The 21,704-nt window shown below is 39.9% G+C and overlaps 3 protein-coding genes across 4 annotated transcripts; 2 read left to right on the top strand and 1 right to left on the bottom strand.

Annotated features, from left to right (window-relative positions):
• Positions 1–447: 447 nt before the first annotated feature.
• pdhb (pyruvate dehydrogenase E1 subunit beta) lies at positions 448–6,876 on the top strand. The gene is made up of 11 exons (XM_067503924.1): positions 448–581; positions 669–728; positions 1,465–1,572; positions 1,941–2,003; positions 2,140–2,175; positions 2,741–2,931; positions 3,636–3,730; positions 4,447–4,557; positions 4,769–4,860; positions 4,931–5,072; positions 5,977–6,876. The coding sequence occupies exons 1-11, from the start codon at positions 543–545 to the stop codon at positions 6,120–6,122; spliced, it is 1,083 nt and encodes a 360-aa protein (XP_067360025.1). The 5' UTR covers positions 448–542; the 3' UTR covers positions 6,123–6,876.
• Positions 6,877–7,974: 1,098 nt separating this feature from the next.
• LOC137127236 (uncharacterized) lies at positions 7,975–12,659 on the bottom strand. The gene is made up of 5 exons (XM_067503923.1): positions 12,033–12,659; positions 11,596–11,763; positions 11,306–11,484; positions 10,887–11,127; positions 7,975–10,307 (listed from the first exon to the last, which is right to left on the bottom strand). The coding sequence occupies exons 1-5, from the start codon at positions 12,657–12,659 to the stop codon at positions 9,837–9,839; spliced, it is 1,686 nt and encodes a 561-aa protein (XP_067360024.1). The 3' UTR covers positions 7,975–9,836.
• Positions 12,660–12,806: 147 nt separating this feature from the next.
• Positions 12,807–21,063, top strand: kctd6a (potassium channel tetramerization domain containing 6a). 2 transcript variants are annotated; one of them, XM_067503926.1, is made up of 6 exons: positions 12,807–12,943; positions 15,853–15,970; positions 17,156–17,325; positions 17,484–17,736; positions 18,518–18,676; positions 18,958–21,063. In XM_067503926.1, the coding sequence occupies exons 2-6, from the start codon at positions 15,941–15,943 to the stop codon at positions 19,066–19,068; spliced, it is 723 nt and encodes a 240-aa protein (XP_067360027.1). In that variant the 5' UTR covers positions 12,807–12,943; positions 15,853–15,940; the 3' UTR covers positions 19,069–21,063. The 2 variants fall into 2 exon arrangements, with proteins under 2 accessions (XP_067360027.1, XP_067360026.1); XM_067503925.1 differs by lacking the exon at positions 12,807–12,943 and adding an exon at positions 13,717–13,859.
• Positions 21,064–21,704: the final 641 nt, after the last annotated feature.

Raw genomic sequence — 21,704 nt, 5'->3', positions numbered from 1 at the left:
CAGAACACGCTGCTTCTTAACTTATTTTTTTTAATCATGTCTTCTAGTAGTGAACACAACCCAAACTCTCTGAATAATCAAAACTGAAAACTGACTTTATGAGATTTTATGAGCAATGCCTCCTTGTTGCTCTGTGTTATAATCTATCTTTTTTAATCTCATCGGAGGGCATTTGCTTTAATGGAAGGATATTTGTCATAATTCTTAGGTGGTAACTTCAAGCAGGACAAAAATAGAGCTAATTAAGCAAACATAATTTGAATTTGCATAATTTGAAGTTGGCACTGAACTTCCCTTTAATGACATAAGCAGTTCTTCCTATTGGCAGATTTGGTTTCCTACAGTTAGTGAAAGTAGCGCCAGTGTCCTTGGATTTTCTTTCCAGTCTTTGATTTTCTCTCGCCTCGTTCTCATTTGAACCGCTGTTATTGGCTCTGTGTAATGACGTGTTCAAAGGAGACGTATAGCACGATGATGATTGGTTGAAACCTCCTGACGTCTCCACAGTCCCCGCCTTCTCTCCGGCAGAGGACAAGTTGAACATGGCGGTGTCCCTGAGATGCTTTCTTCGCTCCGGAAAGGTATAGAAAAGTTGTTTGTTTTTCTTACCACTTCAGGCATTTTTGTGATTAAACCATCAATAATGGCGTCTTTTTGCCTGTGCACAGAATGCCGTATCGGCTGTTCGGCAGCGGGGATTTCACAAGAGCGTTCCGGCCGCTGTACAGGTCAGTGTTAGCAGCTAGCAGGCTAACCTTAGCTAATAGAGCTAACTAAAAATGCACCTTTTTGTTTTTTGTCTTTCTAACTATCCATTGTCACGCGAAAGTGCAGGTGTTACTTTTAGTTTCTGCTGAGTCTGTTGCCTGCCTAATTGTAAGCGTAGGAGTTTATTCCTGCTGCTGTCGAATTAATAAACAGATGCCGACTGTCACACCATGTCATCCCAGTGTTGACAGTGTACAGTGTACCGGCGTTTGGTTAGAAATTAAACTGGTGACTGCCGCCTGAATGCTTCTCTGGTTCCAGACGTTTAACCACAAAGAAGGACTAAAGCTGTCTACAAAAAATGTTTATGTTATATAACTTATTGTTGCCTTTTGAAATATGATATAATAATGGGTTTATTTATTAATTATAAATTGTTATTGCATAATATATCAGTTGTAAGATGTTCATAAGTGAAATTGTTAGGCTGTCTAAATTGTGAAAAAATAAATGCATTTCTTAGAAAAAAATCTCTTTCCATCACTGAACAATCAGGAGATCGCTAAACTAATGCTTATGGAGCAACACAACTGCCTGCTCCAAGTCTGTAATATGCCTTTGGTTACAAAAACAACCAAACCAACCTGACCTTGCTAATAGGATGAATTGACATGTGAAAAACAAAATTGAGGAGGAACTCTGTCCTATGGAAGTCAGTAGTGGGTCTTCACAGACTGGTGCTATTTTTGTTATCAGGTGAATGTCCGTGATGCCTTGAACCAGGCAATGGACGAGGAGCTGGAGAGGGATGAGCGAGTGTTCCTGATGGGAGAGGAGGTAGCTCAGTATGACGGAGCTTACAAGGTGAGCAGACGTTCATTTGGATGCGGTGTAAAAGGTTTGTGAAGACAGTTTGATGTTTTTCAGCACACCGTGATTACCCCAATTTCAGACATTTGGGGATTTTTATTTATTTTCTTTTTTTTTGGGTCATACATTCTCCTTGCTAAGGTTATATATCAGTTCAGCTTGAGGGCTTCAGAAAATCAAAAGCAAACTCCTAAGGGTAAGAAGAAAATGAGGTGAGTCTGTGTCTTGGACAAGAAATGTTACATAATTGACATGCCCTAGTTGTATCTGCAGGATATTTAAGCTGGCCTTAACAACGTGAGGGTTAGGTAAAGCATTATGACAATGATTGTCCTCACAAACTAACAGCAGTTTGTGTATAGGTGAGCAGAGGTCTGTGGAAGAAGTATGGAGACAAACGCATCATCGATACTCCCATCTCAGAGGTGAGACACAAATAGTCATCCAGATTTTCTCTGTTGTACAAGAAACTTATTCTGTGTGTATTATGATGGATGTGTGATCCGAGCAAGCAAGAAAAGTTTTCCAGCTATTTAATATGGTCTCCCCTTTCTGGTGCAGATGGGCTTCACTGGCATTGCAGTGGGCGCTGCCATGGTAAGTTCTTCTACATCAAGTTGCAATAAATCTGTTTTTTTATTTATATTTATCTGTTTGAAACATTGAAAAGTACATCTTTATTTTGGTTTATGATGAATACCGACTCAGTATTTATCTCCAGCTTTGGCAGCATGCCGGTTTATTATCCGTCCTCGGCAATTACAGCTGTTCAGGTTTTACATATTAAAATCGCAAGTCTTGGAGTACAACTACTTACTTACAACACTCTAGAAAGTTTGCCCAGCTCGAAGTCAAACATTACCATCATAAGTGTGGAAAAGCATGGGAGAACCTCGAAGCAAGTGCATTATATAGAACTATTTTATACAATTATTTTAAAATGGGCTTTACTCAGACCTGGGACCTGTGGCAATACATCGAGACTTTACCAGATCTAAGATTAGGTCTGACTGATTAAGTGCACATGTCATACAAAACGAATCATGAGAAACGTTACCATAAAATGTGTTTGAATTCTGATGAAGACACCCTGATTACTTCTCAACGAAACAATAGTTTGCAATGCAAGTGTATCACTGTGATTATCCATCCATCCCTTCAGGCCGGACTGAGACCCATCTGTGAATTCATGACCTTCAACTTTTCCATGCAAGCCATCGACCAGGTCATCAACTCTGCAGCAAAGACCTGCTACATGTCGGCTGGAATACAGTCAGTGCCGATCGTCTTCCGGGGACCCAATGGAGCATCAGCGGGCGTTGCTGCGCAACACTCGCAGTGCTTCGCTGCGTGGTACGTTTTACCACTTTTACCTGATAATATGAATACTGTCACTTTGCTCTTGTTACTGTAAGATTAGCTTTAGGCCAGAATTTGGACACAGCTGAGTTGTTTTGCATTATGTGCTACATGTTAGTGAATTGGTATGTGAAAACATGTTGGGGTTAATCCACATTAAAGCAGAAAGATGGAGACTCTCGTGGACCACTGCCGCTTACTTCTCTGGAATAGGCTGCTAACTGATTAGTATTTTCTTGTTGGTTAGCTCTCCAAAGAATAGCTCATTACCTGCCTTTGTCCCATCTCTTACATGTATACATATAGTAGTCCTTTGCAAGTTCCTGTCTTTCTCCTCCTACTCTACATATGTCTTATAACACACATACATAGTCTGTAAATTCTGTTTGTCCTCCAACAAAAGCATATCAACATATTTTGAAATGGGGGAAAAAGAGGATTTTTATACTTTAAATGAACACATTATTTAATGCACATTGATCTAATACAAATGTTCCTTCTTAAAGTATTTACCTATTTTTAATTGATTTATCATGGGGTTTGCAAACTTTATTAGTAAGTGTCATTATTTTGCTATAACTTTTGCATGCACTTTAGAAGGTGCAAATTTCCGAGGTTAATTTCATCATAAACTGAACCCTGTGAAATTTTTGTACCAGCAGCTCTGGTGTCATTGTGGTTGTTGGTTCTGTTTGCAGGTATGCTCACTGTCCTGGTCTGAAAGTTGTGAGTCCCTGGAACTCAGAAGATGCTAGAGGTCTCCTGAAATCAGCCATCAGAGATGACAACCCAGGTGAGTCACCATACTGAGGCCGCTCAAAGCTCGTCGGCAGGCGGAACATTTTTGAGAAAAATATCTACATTGATACAATTCTAGATCTGTAACAACATTATGTAAGTTGTAAAGGCCACTGATTTTTTTCCTCAGGCAATCCTGTAAATCTGAGTTTCTCTGTTATTTATCTGTCCATAAACATGGAAGGTCAAAGAACCCCCATTAGTTGAAGGTTTATGTAGCCCTGTTAGTCAAAACCCAGGGCTGACAAACAAAAAGTTTCTAGCTCCTTTTAATACAGTTCAGTTCTGTGCACGAATAGCCTGTTTCATATATGAACTCCGGACAACGTTAGCGGAATTTAGCCTCAGACATTGTTCAGAGTGGCATTTCAGACACGTAACGCACAGCAAGAGTTCGCCTAGGCAAGGTCCATATCCGCTTGATTTTGGTGTGTGTGTGATTAGCACCCACAAGAGTCACAACATGTAAGAGAACTTAAGCTAAAAGCTTATCCCACGCACTTCCAGGTGCCATTGTATCAAGAAAGGAGTCCACCTGGCAGTGTTCATGCTGACACAATATTCTCTTTTCTTGGTGCTGTGGTTTCACCATACTCATTCTCACCAAACAGTAATGTTTCTTTGCAGTCTTATGTCTGCTGCATATACATTTTTGTGTGATTTCTGATGCATAAAGTGGTTCTGTATTACTGAACTGTGTGTGTGTTGCAGTGGTGTTCCTGGAGAACGAGTTGCTGTATGGCGTTCCCTTCGAGATATCTGAGGAGGCACAGTCCAAAGACTTTACCATTCCCATTGGCAAGGCCAAGATTGAGAGACAAGGTAAGACTAAGGCCGTATGCACAGAGACTTTGGATCAGAGTGGTCCCCAGAATTAAGTTTCTCGACCTGTTTTAGGTCCAACATTCAGTAAACAGGCGGTGGTCATTGTACTCAATCAAGTGCAGAGAAACCTCCATATGACCAGGGATCGTACATTAACATTACCCACTGACACCTGACCTCTCTAACACACTGCATTTCTGCTTTTCAGGAAACCACATCACCTTGGTTTCTCACTCGCGGTTTGTTGGTCTCTGCCTGGATGCTGCTGCTGTGCTCGCTAAGGAGGGAATTGAGTGTGAGGTAGAGGAAATGTCTGTTGATACTTATCACGCTGCGCCCAGCAGCCCGTTAACTGTTTTCTGCCCATCAGGTGATTAACCTGCGGACCATCCGTCCCATGGATGTGGAGAGCATAGAGACCAGCGTCGTGAAGACGAACCACCTGGTGACAGTGGAAGGCGGCTGGCCTCAGTTTGGGGTCGGAGCCGAAATCTGTGCCAGGATAATGGAAGGTAACAGCTGGCAAACACTGATTCAGTTCTAAGAGCTGTTTGTGGATCTGAGCTTGTAAAACGCTCATCAGTCATTGTTACTTTACACATCCAACTTAAAATCTTATCTGTCATTTGAAAACCTTTTGTAAAGTGTAAAATGTTCTGTACAATATTTTAGTTGTCATGCTGCGCCCCTATCCTGCTCCAAGTTTTTTAATAATCCAAAGTCTGATCCAGTATTACTACTACTTATTATTATTATTATTATTATTAATATTATTATTAATATTAATATTATTATTATTTTCTCTAGTTAATGTTAAATGCTACAATATGCAACTCAAACTAGTCAGTCCCTGGGGGAAATTGCGATGTTGATCACAAATATTAGTTCAACCAATCCCCTGTGAATTCTGCATAACCTCACAAATTAAAACCTCTTAAAAACCTCGCAACATGGAGCCCTGGAGCACTACAAACAGGCTGTTCACTGGTAGCTGTACACCAGTGTTAGTCAAGCATCTTTGGCTACATGCAGACAGTAAATGGCCAGAGAGACATACATAAACACATGTGTTACTAATTTAATGTTTATTAGTGACACCTGAAACTTTTCATGAAACAAGTGAATGCAGTAATCAGCAATGGCTAGAAATGAGAAGCTGTTAACTGAAGGATTTGCTGACAGCTGCAGAGCAGCTGCAACATCGGCAGGTTGACATTTTAGAGTTCAATACAGAACATCACATTTTCATTACCTTGAATCTAACAGATCTTTAAAAAATTATAAATCAGCTCAGGACAATAATTTAAAATTGTTATGGCACAAAATGACTGCCCCTTATCTATTGAAATATCAGCTGCAATCTTAGAACATTTTTGGATTTTAGAATGCTAAAATAACGTCTTAACTTTGTTTCAGGTCCTGCCTTTAATTACTTGGATGCTCCGGTCACCAGAGTGACAGGCGTTGACGTCCCCATGCCGTACGCCAAAATCCTGGAGGACCATAGCGTGCCACAGATCAAAGACATCATTTTCTCTGTCAAAAAGACCCTTAATGTCTGAAACACACACACAGAATGAACCCACCTCACTCCTTGTTGTTTTGTTCATGCAAACGCTAGAACCATCGTCTGGTAAAATATTTGAACCATATGTAAATACGGCCAAATGGTTCCTTAAAAGAAAATTCTCTAGATTGTAAAATTTTCAGACAGATGTGCATTGATGAAACGCACCACTATCTAACCTGCAACCAGAGCGGTGGATACTTACCATCTCTGTTACTCAGCTACAAACTCGACTGAACTGTGTTCTGGCTGCTCTCTCCACTTCTTAATTCTCTACCCTTCAAAATAAAACAGTCTGCAGTTTTGCTTTTTTTGTAATTCTGTGGATGTTTGATAAGAGCAAAACTGTTGAGAATAATGAAAAACAAGGATTTGTTCAATCTTCAAAATATCATATTTTATTAAGAAACTTATATCCTGATAAATAGGGATTTTTTTTTCCTCTCTGTCAAATTAAAAGATTTACAAATCTCAAGTTAATTGAGTGTTTGGCTTGCAGACGGGTTTTGACTTAATTTGCTAGCAATAAAATCCCACATATTTCTAACCATCAAAACACATTATATTTTGTCTGTTAACTATTTGCACATGCTCTGCTCTGTCTGTAAAAGCAGCAGTAAAGAATGAACCAGCTGAGAGCTGGAGTGTGGAATGGGTGGTATTTATTGTTGCAGCTGCAGCAGCTCTGTTGATGTTTTCGTTGCTGTAAGTGACTGTTACAGAAATAAAAAAAACCAGTTTGTCCTGTATTCTGCTCCAGTCTTTCACACCAAATAATTGGGGTTTTGTCTCTTTTTTTCTCGAACGATTCAGGAGTCTTTGCAGGTTTAGGCCTCTATCTAAATGTTACCAGCTATGGAAGAAGTACTAAGAATACAAATATTCACCTGTATTCAAAATCCTACTTAAGTATTTCCGGGTTTGTCACTTTTTTGTTGCAAGTGACTGAATTTGTAGTTTGAAGAAATGGAGTTAGTGTTGATGGTTCAGAGTGTTTTTTTTTTACACTGATATGTTTAGAGGTAAAATCTTGTTCGGACATCCAGATGTTCAAAGAGGTCAAAACTACACACTTTTGTAAAACGCTAAAAGTTAAAATTTTACCAAGCTTTTCAAATATTGTTTTAGGTTTAATACTCATTTGCAATGTAAGCAAAGCAGTGAAAACACCCATTTGTCACCTTAGTTATATATACAATTTAATCGAATACGGTACAGCAGCTTGGCTCTTTCATTTTAAATGGGGTGGCTAAAAAATCAGGACCTCTCAAGTACGTCTGCGGAACACAGTGACCTTAATTATAACATTGTAAAACTAGAATTTATGTCATAGCTGCTGTATTGGATTGTGTTAATATGTACAAGTGTCCTATGACGTGGCCAGTAAGTTTAAACATTGTAAGAGTACAAACAAAGTACCTCTAAGTTGCAGGCTACTTGCCCAGTGCTTGTGCAAATGTAAGTCATTTTATTATTGGAGCAGTCATATTATGAGAAATAGAAATAATCCAGAGTAATGTTGCCTGTCAGCTAAACTGAATCTGTAAAGTATTTATATTAAAACAAAGACACAAGTTCATGTTTTAGGGTCATCCAGATTACATAGAGGTTCTCTTGTGATCGAGAATGTTGCTACACTTTTAAGTATATCCAGAAAGATTGACTTCATTACACTAATCTTGGCTTCTCTTCACTGGCCCCCAATTATGTCACATCACACTTGACATATAAGATCCTAGATTGAAGAGACCATTTACACTTTACCGTATACTTCACTTTTTTTCAAATTTCTTTTTTAATTTGGACAAAATCAGTAAACTTTTATGTGGTTTGATGAAAAGAGAAAGTTGAAGCGTGAAAAGGTTTTTACTGGCAAACATTTACAGGAATCATCATAGGTCTGATGACCACAGCTATCACACTGCGTGGTCTGAGGAGAAAAAGCTTTCCTCAGTCCTCAACTCAAACACATCAAAATAAGAACATCTACTAAAAAAAAGCTTGGGAACAATCAGAAGAATTAACCTTCCACATCGTGGAACAAGTCTCTCCCAGCTCTAAACACTCGCTGACCAGGAGGGAAATGTTCAGTGAACAGCAGAAAAAAGATAGTTCTTTAGTTCTTTAGAACAACAGAATTTGGTACCAATTATAGGGATATTGAAACACTTTTCTCCCCACATCTGTACTCACATTCAGTTTTTTCCATGTTCTCTGTGTGCGCACAGGTTTAGCAAAACCTACACGTGTACCAATAGAACACAGCATCTACTTTCACCGAAAGCATTATCAAATGATGTGTCCATTTTTGGGGGTGGGGAGGGGAGGGGAGGGAATGAGAGTGAGAATATTCTGAGGTTTGGGAGAATATTACCAAAGATTTAAAAAAATACATCTAAGATTGATTTTTATTTTGGCATCCAAAAAAAAAGGGAGGGAAGCCTGATTTTGGCTGATTCTGCCCTTTTTCTTCAGTATAAATTAAACTTTTTTTTTTTTTTTTAAATACATGGCTTTAATTCTGTATGGACATCATGTCATGTTGCAGTTAACTGTAATTACCTGGTATTGGACTTGAAGATATTGTTCATGTCAAAATCAAGATGGTAATTGTAATTGAAATAAGTTTTGTTTAACTCTGCACAGTAATTATAAGCACTGAGAACAACAACAGAAATGGAGGTGAAAGTAGAGATGAGTAAGTTGGACATTTATAGAAAAGCTTCTGTTCAGTACAGTATTGCCAAAGAGTTTTTTGAGGAAACTGCAAAATAGATGTAGCACAATCGATACTGTTGTTCTATTATCACAAATAATACATTTGGTTCTGCTAAAAACAACTCAGGTTGTTCGCAATGTACAAACATATCTGGCTGATTTCTTTCTAAGGCAGAGATGAATAAAAATCCAGGTCGCAGATTGACACTAAACGCCAGTAGAGGCATTCATTGGTTTTAGTGGCTGTATGCGTTTTGTTGAAAATATAATTTATTTAGAAAATTACAGATGTTATCCCTTAAGTGTACTAACTAACTAATGTCTCCATTTTGCATTTTTCACTAGAGCCTCAGATTTATTTCTCAGTAAAAAGTTATAATTTTGAGGAAAAATGGGTTATAGAGTAAATTAGTTTACAAAAGAATGGAAGTGGTAACTTATGACAAATAGAAAGAAATAGGTTGATATTTCATGTGGTAATATTCCATGATTACTAAAACTATTTAACATTGCGGTAAAAAAGGGCAACTCCTCTAATTTTCAGCTTGCTTTCAATGGATCAAGATTTGCGGATAAAGCCTGCGTTTGCCTTTATTCTAATAACTCCATCATAAGTTCCAACGATCTGCACTAATGACATACTGTAGCTCTGTCCATCTGCAAGATCAATCAAAAAACTCTTGTTATGTAACATTATGAGACGGTAAATTCTAAATACAGCTAATGTGTCGACCAAGACACACGACCATCGGTGGTGAAAATGAGGCAAAAATTCATGTGATAATCAGCTGTGGGTGTTTTATTGTTAGCTATTTCTGGGTCAATTTTTTGTGTCAAAATGAAAACTGACAGCCAAGCATTCTTCTCTCTAGTTATCGACCTACATTTCCCAGAATAACTTTCATCACCAAGAAAGGAGGGCGTGGCTTCTATCCTGCTCTTTGATTGGTGTGCGGCCGGTTGAGTCCATAGGAGAAGGATCTCCAGAGTTTTAAGGAGCTGACAGGTCCGAGCGTCCGACCTCCGAGTGTCCTTTCAACAGGCCGAGCCTCACCACCACCACCCTACTCTTCTTCTGCTCCGAACCCTCCTCATCCTCCTCCTCCTCCTCTGTCTCCTTTGCCTTTTGTTTCCCTCTGTCCTTCCTCTTCTCCTTTCTCTGCTTCTTTGCCTTCCTCTTCCTCCTCTTCTTCTCTTCCTTTTCCTCTGCTGCTTGATCCTCCTCTCCTTCCTCCTCCCCATCTTCTTCGTCTTGCACTCCGTCCTGCACTTCTTCCTCCTCCACTTCTTCCTCCTCTACAGCCATCTCCATTTCCTCATCTTCTTCTTCCTCTTCCTCCTCCTCATTTTCATCCTCCTCCTCTTCTTCCTCCTCCTCCTCCTCATCCTCTACATCCATGTCTGTCATGTGTTTCATCTGCTCTTGTTTCAGCTTCATCCTCTGTCGTCCGTTCTGCACTGGCTGATAGGAAGAGAGAACAAAATTAGGAAACTGGTATTTGTATAGTATTTGTAGTAGTATAAGCTTTGTTATTCTAAATTACAAAACTGATTATAAAACTGTGCAACACTAACCCTGGTGAACCCAATTTTATGTTTGATGATTGTACACTTATTTGCACTGTACGATTGTACTTTTTTGCATTGTTGATTTTCTTTTTTATTTATATAGATTACTTTATATTGACTTTTTGTTTTTAATCGTGTACAAAATCTTTGCCGCACATTTGGACACTTTTGCTCCCTCTGTACCGTGGAAAGTCCCCCAATGGGATGAATAAAGGTTTATCTTATCTGATCTTACAATGACATTTGTCCTCTGCATTTAACCCATGCTCCTGGGTGGCAGCCGTGGGCAGCCACAGGCAGCATCCGGGGAGCTAGAGCTGAGGGCTGCAACTACGGATTATTTTCATTATCAATGAATTTGACAGTTGTTTTCTAAATTATTTAATGTTTAAAAATGAACAAAAGACTCCCATCCCACAAATTTACAAAGCCCATAGTTCTGAACTTTGCACTACTGACCATTGATACTCACAATTTTCTTGCAGTTTCGGAGCCTGTGCAGCAGTAACCTGACAGTGTCTTTGTTCTGACACAACCCCATGGTGTTGAGGGCATCGAGGGCAGAGCCAGAGCAGCCCTGCAGGCGAAGCTCGGCACCGAGAGCGGCCTGCAGAAAGTTATTCTTCCAGATGTTTCTGGTGAAGAGCGGGATGGAGAGTGCCACCACAGTCCGGCGTTCCAGGAGCGTTTGGGCCTGCTCCTCTGACAGCTGGCTGCCACACAACACACATGACAAAAGATGCTCATCAGACTCCTAAATCACATCTGGTCAGACTCTGATCTAAAGATCAATCATTAGGCTTTAGAGAATAATTTAAAAAATGAAATTAGATAACTGCACCAGCAGGACACTTCCTGTTGAAGCTTTGTAGACTGTAAACTCAAACTTACTGACTGCTCTTGGAGAGGGCGTTGATGTCAGGGAACATTGAACGGAGGCAGGTGGTGACAAGCGGAGCTTTGTCCTGAGCCCAATTCAGACAGCGCCGCCAGGGAAAGGACGACAGCGGCTTTCTGTTTGACACCTTCTGATGAAAAGGACTATCCGCATGGCGCGACAGCAACTTCATCTACACCATAACAGCAAACACGTCAAGCTGCTATTACAAAGTAACAACGACACATGCTAAATGTTTGCCCAGTCTGACAAGAGATCAAACCACAAAACGTTTCTTCCTCACCTCCTCTTTCAGTTGTTTACTCCAAAATTCCATCATGGGCTTCCTTGCACCTTTGGCGGACCAGAGCATTTTGAAAGCTGCCTTATAGCAGGACTTGCTCACCAGAAGCGCCGCTTTGCTCTTCTTGCCCATCCTGCGGCCTTTCTTCTTCTTGTCTCTCATCTCTGACTGCAGCCACCAAACAAGTGAAGATGACACAAAAGGAAATCATTCAAAACATATTCCAGTATACTTAACATCTGTGTCCAAACTGCACTCACTCATCACTGTTTTTGAGCATAAAAATGCTTAATGTAAAGCACAGACATGATCTTTGCTACGCGATAACTGACAACGCTCCTAACTGTCTCCTGCAGGTTGTGTTTGTAACCTGAGATTTTGGTTTTAATGCACCATAATGTGGGAGAATCACAGACATCGTGATACGAGTCACACACCGGTTTAGCTGCTGGAGGTTTCAGCCACATCGGCCGCTTCCCGGTTTGTTTACGTTTGCATTTGCTCCTGATGACTTGCGCGCAAGTCTCGCACAAAAATGACTTGTCGTTCACCACCGAGTCCGGGAAAATCCACTGCACGGTCTCTGGAGTGGTGAAGGTGTACACCGCCCTGCGGTTAAAGCTGCGACCCTGTCTCTCAAACTCAGACTTGCAGCAGGAGCAGCTCCTGTCCTCTGGCCGCTTGGGACGCCGGCGGCCACGTTGCTGTATGGAGGCGGTCGTGGCAGGTTGCGAAGCCGCGGTCTTTTGGGGGTCTTCCTCGGTTTGTTCCACTTCGGGTCCACCGGGGCAGTCCACCTCCGCGCCCACGACAGGTTCGGGAGGCTCTACTGGTACCGAAGCGGAGGGGAGTACCGGCGCGCTCTGCCCGGGATCACACGGTGTTGGGAAGCTTTGCTCCGTGGTGACGTCGCCGTTAATCGCCGTTGTACCGGAGGAAGGGGGCGCCTCTGAGGTAGCAAAGTTACTGTCCGCAGTGTTGGCATAGTCATGTTCATTAGTCTCGGATGAAGGAGCAGTTTCCTCGTCGCTTCTCGCGTTGGTGTCGTTGTTTTCACTCGCCATCGTGAGTGGAGAGAGTCGGACTGAAGTCAGCAGAAGGAAACTCGGTCCGAGGCCATCGCTGATCGGCAGGCTAACAAGCTACAAGCTAACACTGAAGCCCCCCCCCCCCAGAACAAACTGCGGTTTCTGAGTCAGACTCCCCTGAAGGCACCAGCCACGTGCAAAGCGAGCCCTGTCAAATATTAGAAAACGACAGACCAAAATGCAGAGGATTTTCTAGAAGAAATATCTCCGCCACAGATCTAAAACATAGGAGAGCTTTGGCCAACAGGAAGTGGCCGCAGGTGAGCAAAAATAGTTTCCGCTTTCTGTAAATGGGCGAAACCGTTGCTAGCCTCACGAGGCGGCGGGAGGTAGATAGTGCACTTTTCCACGTTAATTATTATGAATATTAATATGATTTTTTTTTTAATGGAAAGTCTATGGGAGTGATGTTTAAACTGCAATATCTCTAAAACTACACATGGTAGCATGATGCAGCTTTGTGTACTGTTGCCCCATGATGAAGTGCTTCACATGTTACAGCTTGGGCTTTATAGCGCCACCGTGTGGTCAGCTATCGGCATTGTCTTTGTTTGTCTTTGTTTTACAGCCCAATCCCAAAAAGGTGGGAAAATGTAAAAACGTAAATAAAGAAAGAATGCAGTGATTTTCAAATCTCCTTAACTCAAACTTATTCACAGTAGAACATAAACAGTACATCAGATGTTGAAACTGAGATATTGTACCATTTCATGGAAAATATTAGTTCATTTTGAATTGACATTTTCGGACCTTAATGAGGAGTCGATGTCCATGTCTTGTTTCTACACTCCCAAGAAAGACAAAAGTGTTCATCTGTTAGGACACAAGTGCAGTGTATTTCAATGTCCTTTGAATCGTTTCCTGTGCTACTTTGTAGGATAGGATATATGAATACATATCTGCATTACTACCTTTCCCTTATTAGTGACAAAATATCTTTTAAATAAAGACGATGATTTTTCCAGTGAATCATACCTTCCAGTGGAAGTGATTTTTTAAATAGAAGTCTTTGTATCAAGAGCTTTTATTTTAAAAGTCTTATTATTTAGACAGGTCTACCCGGAAGTTTCTACCTTGACGGGGGTTGTAAACAAACAGTGAAGCTACGTAGTAGCTTGAGCTTCCAGGTGTGTGTTTGTATTAAAGCAGAATGTAACACTGATGGAGCGGCTATAGGTAAGACCACAAAACACAAAATTTATTTTTGTCAAAGTTATAGTTTATTGTCTGCTTTTGATATACGTCATGCTAACCAGCTAAGTGGCTGCTGTTAGCAGCAATGATAGACGGAGACACACTGCAGCGTTTGGCTAATCGTTACCACACATTCAGATGCTGCAAACAATTTTATTCGTGTGGTAAAATGATACATGTGTTAAAACCGTGGAAAAGGGTTAGTTTGGAGCAGGATTGTGCAGCTCCACAAACCACAGTCACGGTTAAATCAGATGACACAGTCAACAACAACTGGACGTCTCCAGTGGCTTGATTTGTATTTGTTGAATTCTACATAACTGCAAGGTTTGACAACATGTGGGTTATGTTGTTATATTGCATTTATACATTTATTCATCACCCGAAATGTCTGTTGTTCTGCAAATAAAAAACTTAAAATATACAATTACAAAAGGGAATGCAGTCAAGCAATTGGTACAAAAATCACCCTGTATTCATTAATTTGCTAAGGAAAATTATATGTTACATATTTGTGTGTGGTAAAAGTATTAGGACGCTTTAAGATAAGCATCAGTCCATTTGAAAGGGATATTACAAGGCATTTTCGTCAGTAGGATGACAATCAGGTGCGAGTCTGGGAAGCCCTGTCTTTTTTATTTATTTTTTTAAAGGAGCAATCTAAAGCTAAACTGTCAGAATCTGATCTTGACAAAATAGTTTTGTAGAAGTGTACATTGAGAGGAGTTGATGCTCACTAGGCTGGAAAGGGTTACAGAAGAATTTTTAAATAGTTTGAACTATTACAAATGGAAAAGACCATTGTTACCCTCCCCAGGAGTTGTCAACTAAAAAGATCACAACATAAGCAAGGCATATATTATTCCAGGACATCACAAGTTATCTCAGGGTAACATCAGAGAAACTACAAGCTTCTCTTGCAGTACCTAATGTCACTGCTCATGAGTGACATTACATTGAACATCAAAGGTGTGCATGAGTTGCAAGGAACTACTCCTCTTCAAAAACCCAAGCTGGAAGAAGCATATTGGAACCAAGTTGTTTGAAGGATGATTCACAATTTGAGCGCTATACAAGTCATATTTTTGTTAATGTGGGAATTTGGTTTATGCTTCAGTTAAATCTGTGCATGTGTGGCAGTTCAGAACTTAATACTGTCTTATAACTTAATAGGTCTTAACCATCAAAACAAAAACATCCAATCTTGCTACAAGACTGAAATTGAGTATTAAGGCATGTGATGTGAATGTACAACCCCAATTCCAAAGAAGTTGGGAAGATGAGTAAACCATAAAAACAGAATGCAATGATTTTCAAATCTCATCAACCCATATTTTATTCACAATAAAACATAAACAGTTACAACATACCAGATTTTGAAACTGACAATTTTATAATTTCATGGAAAATATTAACTCATTTTGAATTTGATGGCAGCAACACAGTTGGAACAGGGTGATGTTTACCATTGTGTAGCATCCTCTCTTCTTTTAACAACTGTTTGTAAATGTCTGGGAAGTGAGGAGACCCGTTGCTGGAGTTTTAGGAGAGGAATGTTATCTATTAAGTGTAGTGCATGTCTATTAAGATTTGAAAATGGAAAAATGTGAGAGTTCAGTGTTGAAAGGAAGTGAGACTACCAGACATTTCTGCTTAAGGCTTGAAGCTTTGTTAGCTTCTGCTAGCATAACTCAACTGAATCTTCGGGTTGCATTGCTGGTAATGTAAGTTGCAGGTGTTGACGAGGAAGAAGAATGTGCAGAAGTTCTTCTTCCATTTGTGAAACAAGGTCTACAGCTCCTCCTCCTTTTTCTTACTGGCTGGCAGTTTTTGGACAACATCAAGGATGCAAACCAGATGGATGTAAGCCAGATGATGTCTCAGCCAACCCTGCTGCTGTATCAGCTGTCTGCCTGTCTCTATGGCAACCGTGTTACTGTTCTCCACATCACAGCTGTTCCTCCTGTCGTTGCAGGTGTTGGTGGAAACACAGACAATATCTTCTCAAAGGTCTGACCTGAAGAAAGAAACAGCACGGACAGACATCCCTCTCAGGGCTGCAGATGGAAAATGGAGACCTGCGTTACATCATGGTGTGTGTGAGAGAGAGAGAGAGAGAGAGAGAGAGAGAGAGAGAGAGAGAGAGAGAGTGTGAGTGAGATTCTTTTTCCCACTGGTGGACATTTTTCTGTCTGAGTTCCCCAGCTCTCTGGCAGTTCAACCTTTGGCCAGTTAAATAACATCTGTCATTTGAATGATGCCACAAGCTTTCTTTATTTACTAACACTTGGAAATATCTAAATTAGTCTAAATTTAAATCCATTCAGCCCAGTAACATAGTAGGAAGTCTGACATCTTTGCCAGTGGAAGTTTTAGACACATCTTCTGACAACAATGGTTAATTTAAGGAGAACTGGGTAAGCAAAATACATGATGGCACCTAATTCAGTCCAAGGGTAGTTGCTCTGTGTTGAGGATCCAACTTGGAAAATTAAATTGGACAAATTGGACAACTTTTCAACAATAATAAAGAGTAACTCCTTAGGGATTTTGCCGGAGAAATGTATTCACCATTTTACTCAGCTTAGTTCATTTTCTATGGAAAAATGATTTTTGGGCCAGTGTGCATGACATGATAAATCCAGAAGATTTAGTCACACAGTTCAACTACTACACTAAATTTGCTTCACAGTCCAGCCTGGGCTCACCTGGAGAATATCTCTAGTGTATATGTTTCTTTTTCCTGGTCCTCAAGGATCCCTGCTCTGCTTGTTTTCTGATCATCCCATCTAAACTCACTGCTGATTACCTGCATCAGGTGTATTGGAAGATACCATCTCAGATGAGAGTGGAGTGGTATCTTCTAGCTTCTGGTTCGCTCAACACACCTGTTTCATGTAATCAGCAATGGGTAGTGCAGGGTTAGTTGAAAAACAAGCAGAGCACAGGTCTTAAGAAGCAGGATTGAGGTCCACTGTGCTCCGCTGGGCAGTGCTCTATAGTATAGGTCACAAATTGTGGAACTCAACAAGTTCCATTTCAGTGATACTCTCTAAACTATACTAATATAAATATATAGAGGTAAAATAATCAGAAGCAGTGCATTGTATATTCAATTTGTATTTTATTTTTTAAATATACTAACAGTGGATAATAGATGTACAGTTGTGCTTAAGTGACTCCAGTGTTTAGCTTGTCAAGTTCAAACTTCCAAGCACTCAAATTCTTTCTTGGTGTATTATGTAGTGACCTTCATTTTTGTTTCTGACTCTGACTAGATGGGGGAGCCAGTCTCACTTAATGTAGGTGGCTGTGTGTACAGCACGTCTCTGTGCACGCTGCAGCGCTACCCAGACTCTATGCTGGGAGCTATGTTCAGAGGAAACCTCCCCACCGTCAGAGATGCGCATGGAAACTACTTCATTGATCGTGACGGCCCACTGTTTCGGTGAGCAAAAGTGAATTAGACTTCTTTTATTATTATTATTAGTAGTAGTAGTAGTATAACTGGGATCACAGTATAAATGTATAGCTGGACACACTCCCCTCCTAACTGAGATGTATGGAGTCCATTCAGCTGTCCAGTCTGTCCCACTGCTGTTTCAGCTATATCCTCAACTTCCTGCGGACGTCAGAGTTGGTCTTGCCTTGCGACTTCAAAGAGAAGGATATGCTCAGGAAGGAAGCTGACTTCTATCAGATTGAGCCCCTGATCCAGTGCCTGGGAGACCCCAAACCCCTGCTGCTCTACCCAACTGACACCTATGAGGAGGTGGTGGAGCTGTCCAGCACCAGGAAGTTGTCCAAGTACTCCAATCCAGTTGCAGTCATTATCACCCAGCTCACCATCACCACCAAGGTCAGTGAGAATGCGTCTGCGTTCTTTGAAGCAAAAATGTTCCTTCCCTTTCACATGTTCTGCTTGATACAAATCTACAGGTCCTTCCCTAATGTGAAATTATTTTATTGTGTTCGGTTGGAACAGTCAAGTAAACTACAATATTCAACATGTTTGCTTTGTATTTATTAGTAATTATTCCTTTTATTTTTTATTTTATTTATTTTTATATTATTATTATTATTATTATTATTATTATTATTATTATTATTATTATTATTATTATTATTATTATTATTATTATTATTATTATTATTATTATTATTATTATTATAAACAGTTAACAGATACGTTTAGTTAAAGTTATTGCTGCAGAATGTGGTCTTGCCAGTTAAATAATCCAAGTTTTCCTGCACTTTTGCCACAGAATATTTAGGATTGCATCAACCATTTTCCACAATAAAAAAATTAATAGGTTTTGCTGTTTGTTTTGTTTTGTTGGGTTCCTTTTGTCTAGTTTTAAAAGTTGAAATGAAAATCTGATCATGTTTTAAGTCTTACAAAGAAATGGAGAACATTTAAATGATTCACAAACTTAATAGCACCACTCTAATTTACAGGTGTTCAAAAATCTAAATGTGGTAAGAAGCCTTTTGCATTTTACGCTGGAAGCTGAAGTCAATTAAGCAAGTCCTATAGGGATTGAGATTTAGGAAGAAGTGATTAAACAATAATTAAGAAGTGATTAAACAATGAATAAAGTATATTTTATATAGTGACACGATTGACTCTTGTTCGTTAGGTCCATGCTATGCTGGAGTCCATCTCCAGCAGTTTCACAAAGTGGAACAAACACATGATGGACACTAGAGACTACCAGGTGTCCTTTACCTTTGGCCCATGTGACCACCAACAGGAAGTTGGCCTGCGAGTCCATCTGCTTGATTTTATCTCCAAATCAGTAAGTGGTTATTATGTCACCTTTAACATCATGTGTAGAAGAGCTCTTCCTGCTAAAAAACAATGTTTACATCAGTCTCAGAAACCATGAAATCAGGTCACACCTTGTTGAAGAAGATACTTGATCCTGTATAGGTCTTGCATTTCAAAAAACCAGTAAATACAATTCTCAGAAAATAGCCCTTTTCATAACTTTACATGTTCACAATTTGCCACCACATAGTATGGGTTGTCTGGTGTGTTTTTGATGGGCCAAGTTTGTCTTTTCTTGTTCTTTACCAGGGTTTCACAATACGCAACACTCGTGTTCACCACATGAGTGAACGGGCCAATGAGAACACAGTGGAACATCACTGGACATTCTGCCGACGAGCTCACAAAGTTGATGACTGATGGATGAATTTAAATGTGGATGGGAAAATGGCATCACTAAAGTCTGCCGACATAAAGACAGAGTTTTGGATTTGGTACTTTTGTTACATGTTAATGTTTTGCACGATGTGCTTAGTGCAACATCACGTACGGCTTTCCAACTTAACTGGTCTGGTAAACCCCATCTGACTGCGATCCAGAACTTTTCACCCAGCATGGGATTGGCTGAATTAAAACAAACACTATAGCAAGGTTCAACGTGGTGAAAAGACTGAACGAATGACCACAATGTGTTGTAGCTAAATATCTGGCATACTCTCAGTACCTACAGATTACCATTAACTACCAATAAAATAATGTGTAAATTTGATCTCAGATGATTTTTTTACTGACCCTCAGTCATATTGTTATCTCTGAAATAGGTCAACTTAAAGGAGAGGTTCAGATTTTTTTAAGTGTGTCTAAAAACAATAACCTATTGCCCATAGCAATAATGTAACAGCTTTTTTTAGTGATGGCCATTCAGAAATCTCTTCATATTTTTCTTCCAATGTAAGTGATGGGTGATAAAATCCATAGTTTTTGTTTTACAGTATTTATTTACAGAGGCCACATTAAGCACAATTTTGGGATAATTTTTTTTAGGGTTTTACTGAAAGAATTTTGGAAGATTTCCCATTGCAAAAACTGCTTATGTGTCTTATAATGGCCCTTGTTAAAATATTGCTTCTTCAGTTCTCTATGAAATTGTTTTAGCCACTTTTCTCTCCCCATTCACCCCAAGTCCTCTTTGTTCTTGATGTCCAGTTTGTGGAGGAATGCAGATTAACTGAGCAGAGAGATGAGCCATGGATGTAATATCAGAGCAGGTGGGCGCAAATAAGTATGTTGTGGGTGTACAGACTCAAACTGGAGGTCAGGTTATACTATGGAGACGTTCACTTGTAGGATTGTCAGGAACCTTTCTGAGGGTCAAACCCGGTTTCTAGGAGCTGCTGGAAATCCTCTGAAAAAAATCTCTGAAGATAATCAGCAGAGCAAACAGTGATAAAGTCTTCATGTGATTTCTCATACATGCTCAGTTTGCGTTTTGGAACTCTGGCTTTGTTCAGTATAGACATCCATGCACACAACAGTTTAATTGCACCATAAATTAAAAAAAAATCATCTTTAGTCTTCATTAAAAAGTAAATTTAAACAAATTCTGTCCTCTGGAACTGTGACATGAGACCAAGTCATAGGTTTGATCTTGGTTACAGTTACCCCTACTATTATATATTTATATTACTTACCCCCATTTTTTTTAACGAGCAAACTGCAAGCAAAGTTCTGATTCATGGCTCTGTCACAAAACCGGGAAAAACTATCAGGTAGAAAGATTTATCTAACTTCTGTGTCTGTATGGACAATACCTGTTGTTACAATGTGTGAGTGCCTCTATCTGTTTGGTCAGTGATATAACAGCATTTCTACAAACCTCTGTATTGATAAGCTGCATTTTAGTTTTTCATACTTCATCTCTTGATATAAAATAGGGAGAAGAAGATGCATTTATGTATTTAGCCAGCGTAGTGCGGTCATATACATGGACACAAATAAGCTATTTAAATAGTAAATCCCGCAAATGCTGAATACGTTTTTGTGGTTCAAGGTTATAGCTAAATTAGTACATGTTAGAGCAGGGTTTGCTGCTTTTCCCCAAAAGATGAACTAAGTTCTTCTGTTAATGTGAAAGACGAGGGTCAAGACCTGACAACACCCTCATTACTCTGGCACCCAGCTCAGATTTTCCTGTTCCACCCAAGAAGGAGCCAGGACTAAGATTATCGAATACTATTTCTGCACCAAAATAACAAATATTCACTGTACTAAACAACAACAGAGCTTACCCACTTTTGGACCCGCTGCTGTTCAGCTACAAAGCGAAAACACTGTAGAGTACTGTAGGTGACACTGTAAACTAGGCCCTCTACTTCATCCTCAAGCATCTGTTCTCCACAGAAACAAAGTAACCCACCGACTGGGGAAACACATGGAACATAGATAATGGCTGATCACAACATTAAAGACCCACCAGGGGTAACTGAAAGACAAAACCTCACAATTATGTTATAAATAACAAAATATAGGCATAAATCTAATAATTAGACAAAACAATTATATAATTAACATAACATAGCTAAATAATCCAAAATCCTAAAACAGAAATTTCCAGAAGTCTGGGGCAACAGTGGCTCAGGTGCTGGAGTTGACTCCTACCGACCATAGGGTCACAGGCTCGTGCCCCGCTCCTCCCGACCAGATGCCAAAGTGTCCCTGGGCAAAACATCGAACCTCCAACAGCCCATCCTCCTCCCCAGGCACGCAGCGCCGGTTCGGGAGGGTTGGGTCAGGAAGGGCATCCGGCGTTAAAAACTGTGCCAAATCAACATGCAGACAAATGATCCGCTGTGACGACCCTGAACCCACAGGATAAGCCGAAAGGACAGAAAAAAACAACTGAATTTACAAAAATTTAAATGACTCATTTCATGATCGGTACAATATAATGTGTTCAATGTAAACTAAATTACAATTATTAAATTATAAAGTGTAAATCAAAGGAAACCAAATTGTGCAGTGCAGGTTGGTTACTGATGTTTAACTGGACTGTGTGG

This window comes from Channa argus, chromosome 5 (assembly GCF_033026475.1).
Source record: "Channa argus isolate prfri chromosome 5, Channa argus male v1.0, whole genome shotgun sequence".
Lineage (NCBI taxonomy): Eukaryota > Metazoa > Chordata > Actinopteri > Anabantiformes > Channidae > Channa > Channa argus.
Note: the sequence above shows the minus strand (reverse complement) of the source record. Positions and strands in the feature narration are given on the sequence as shown.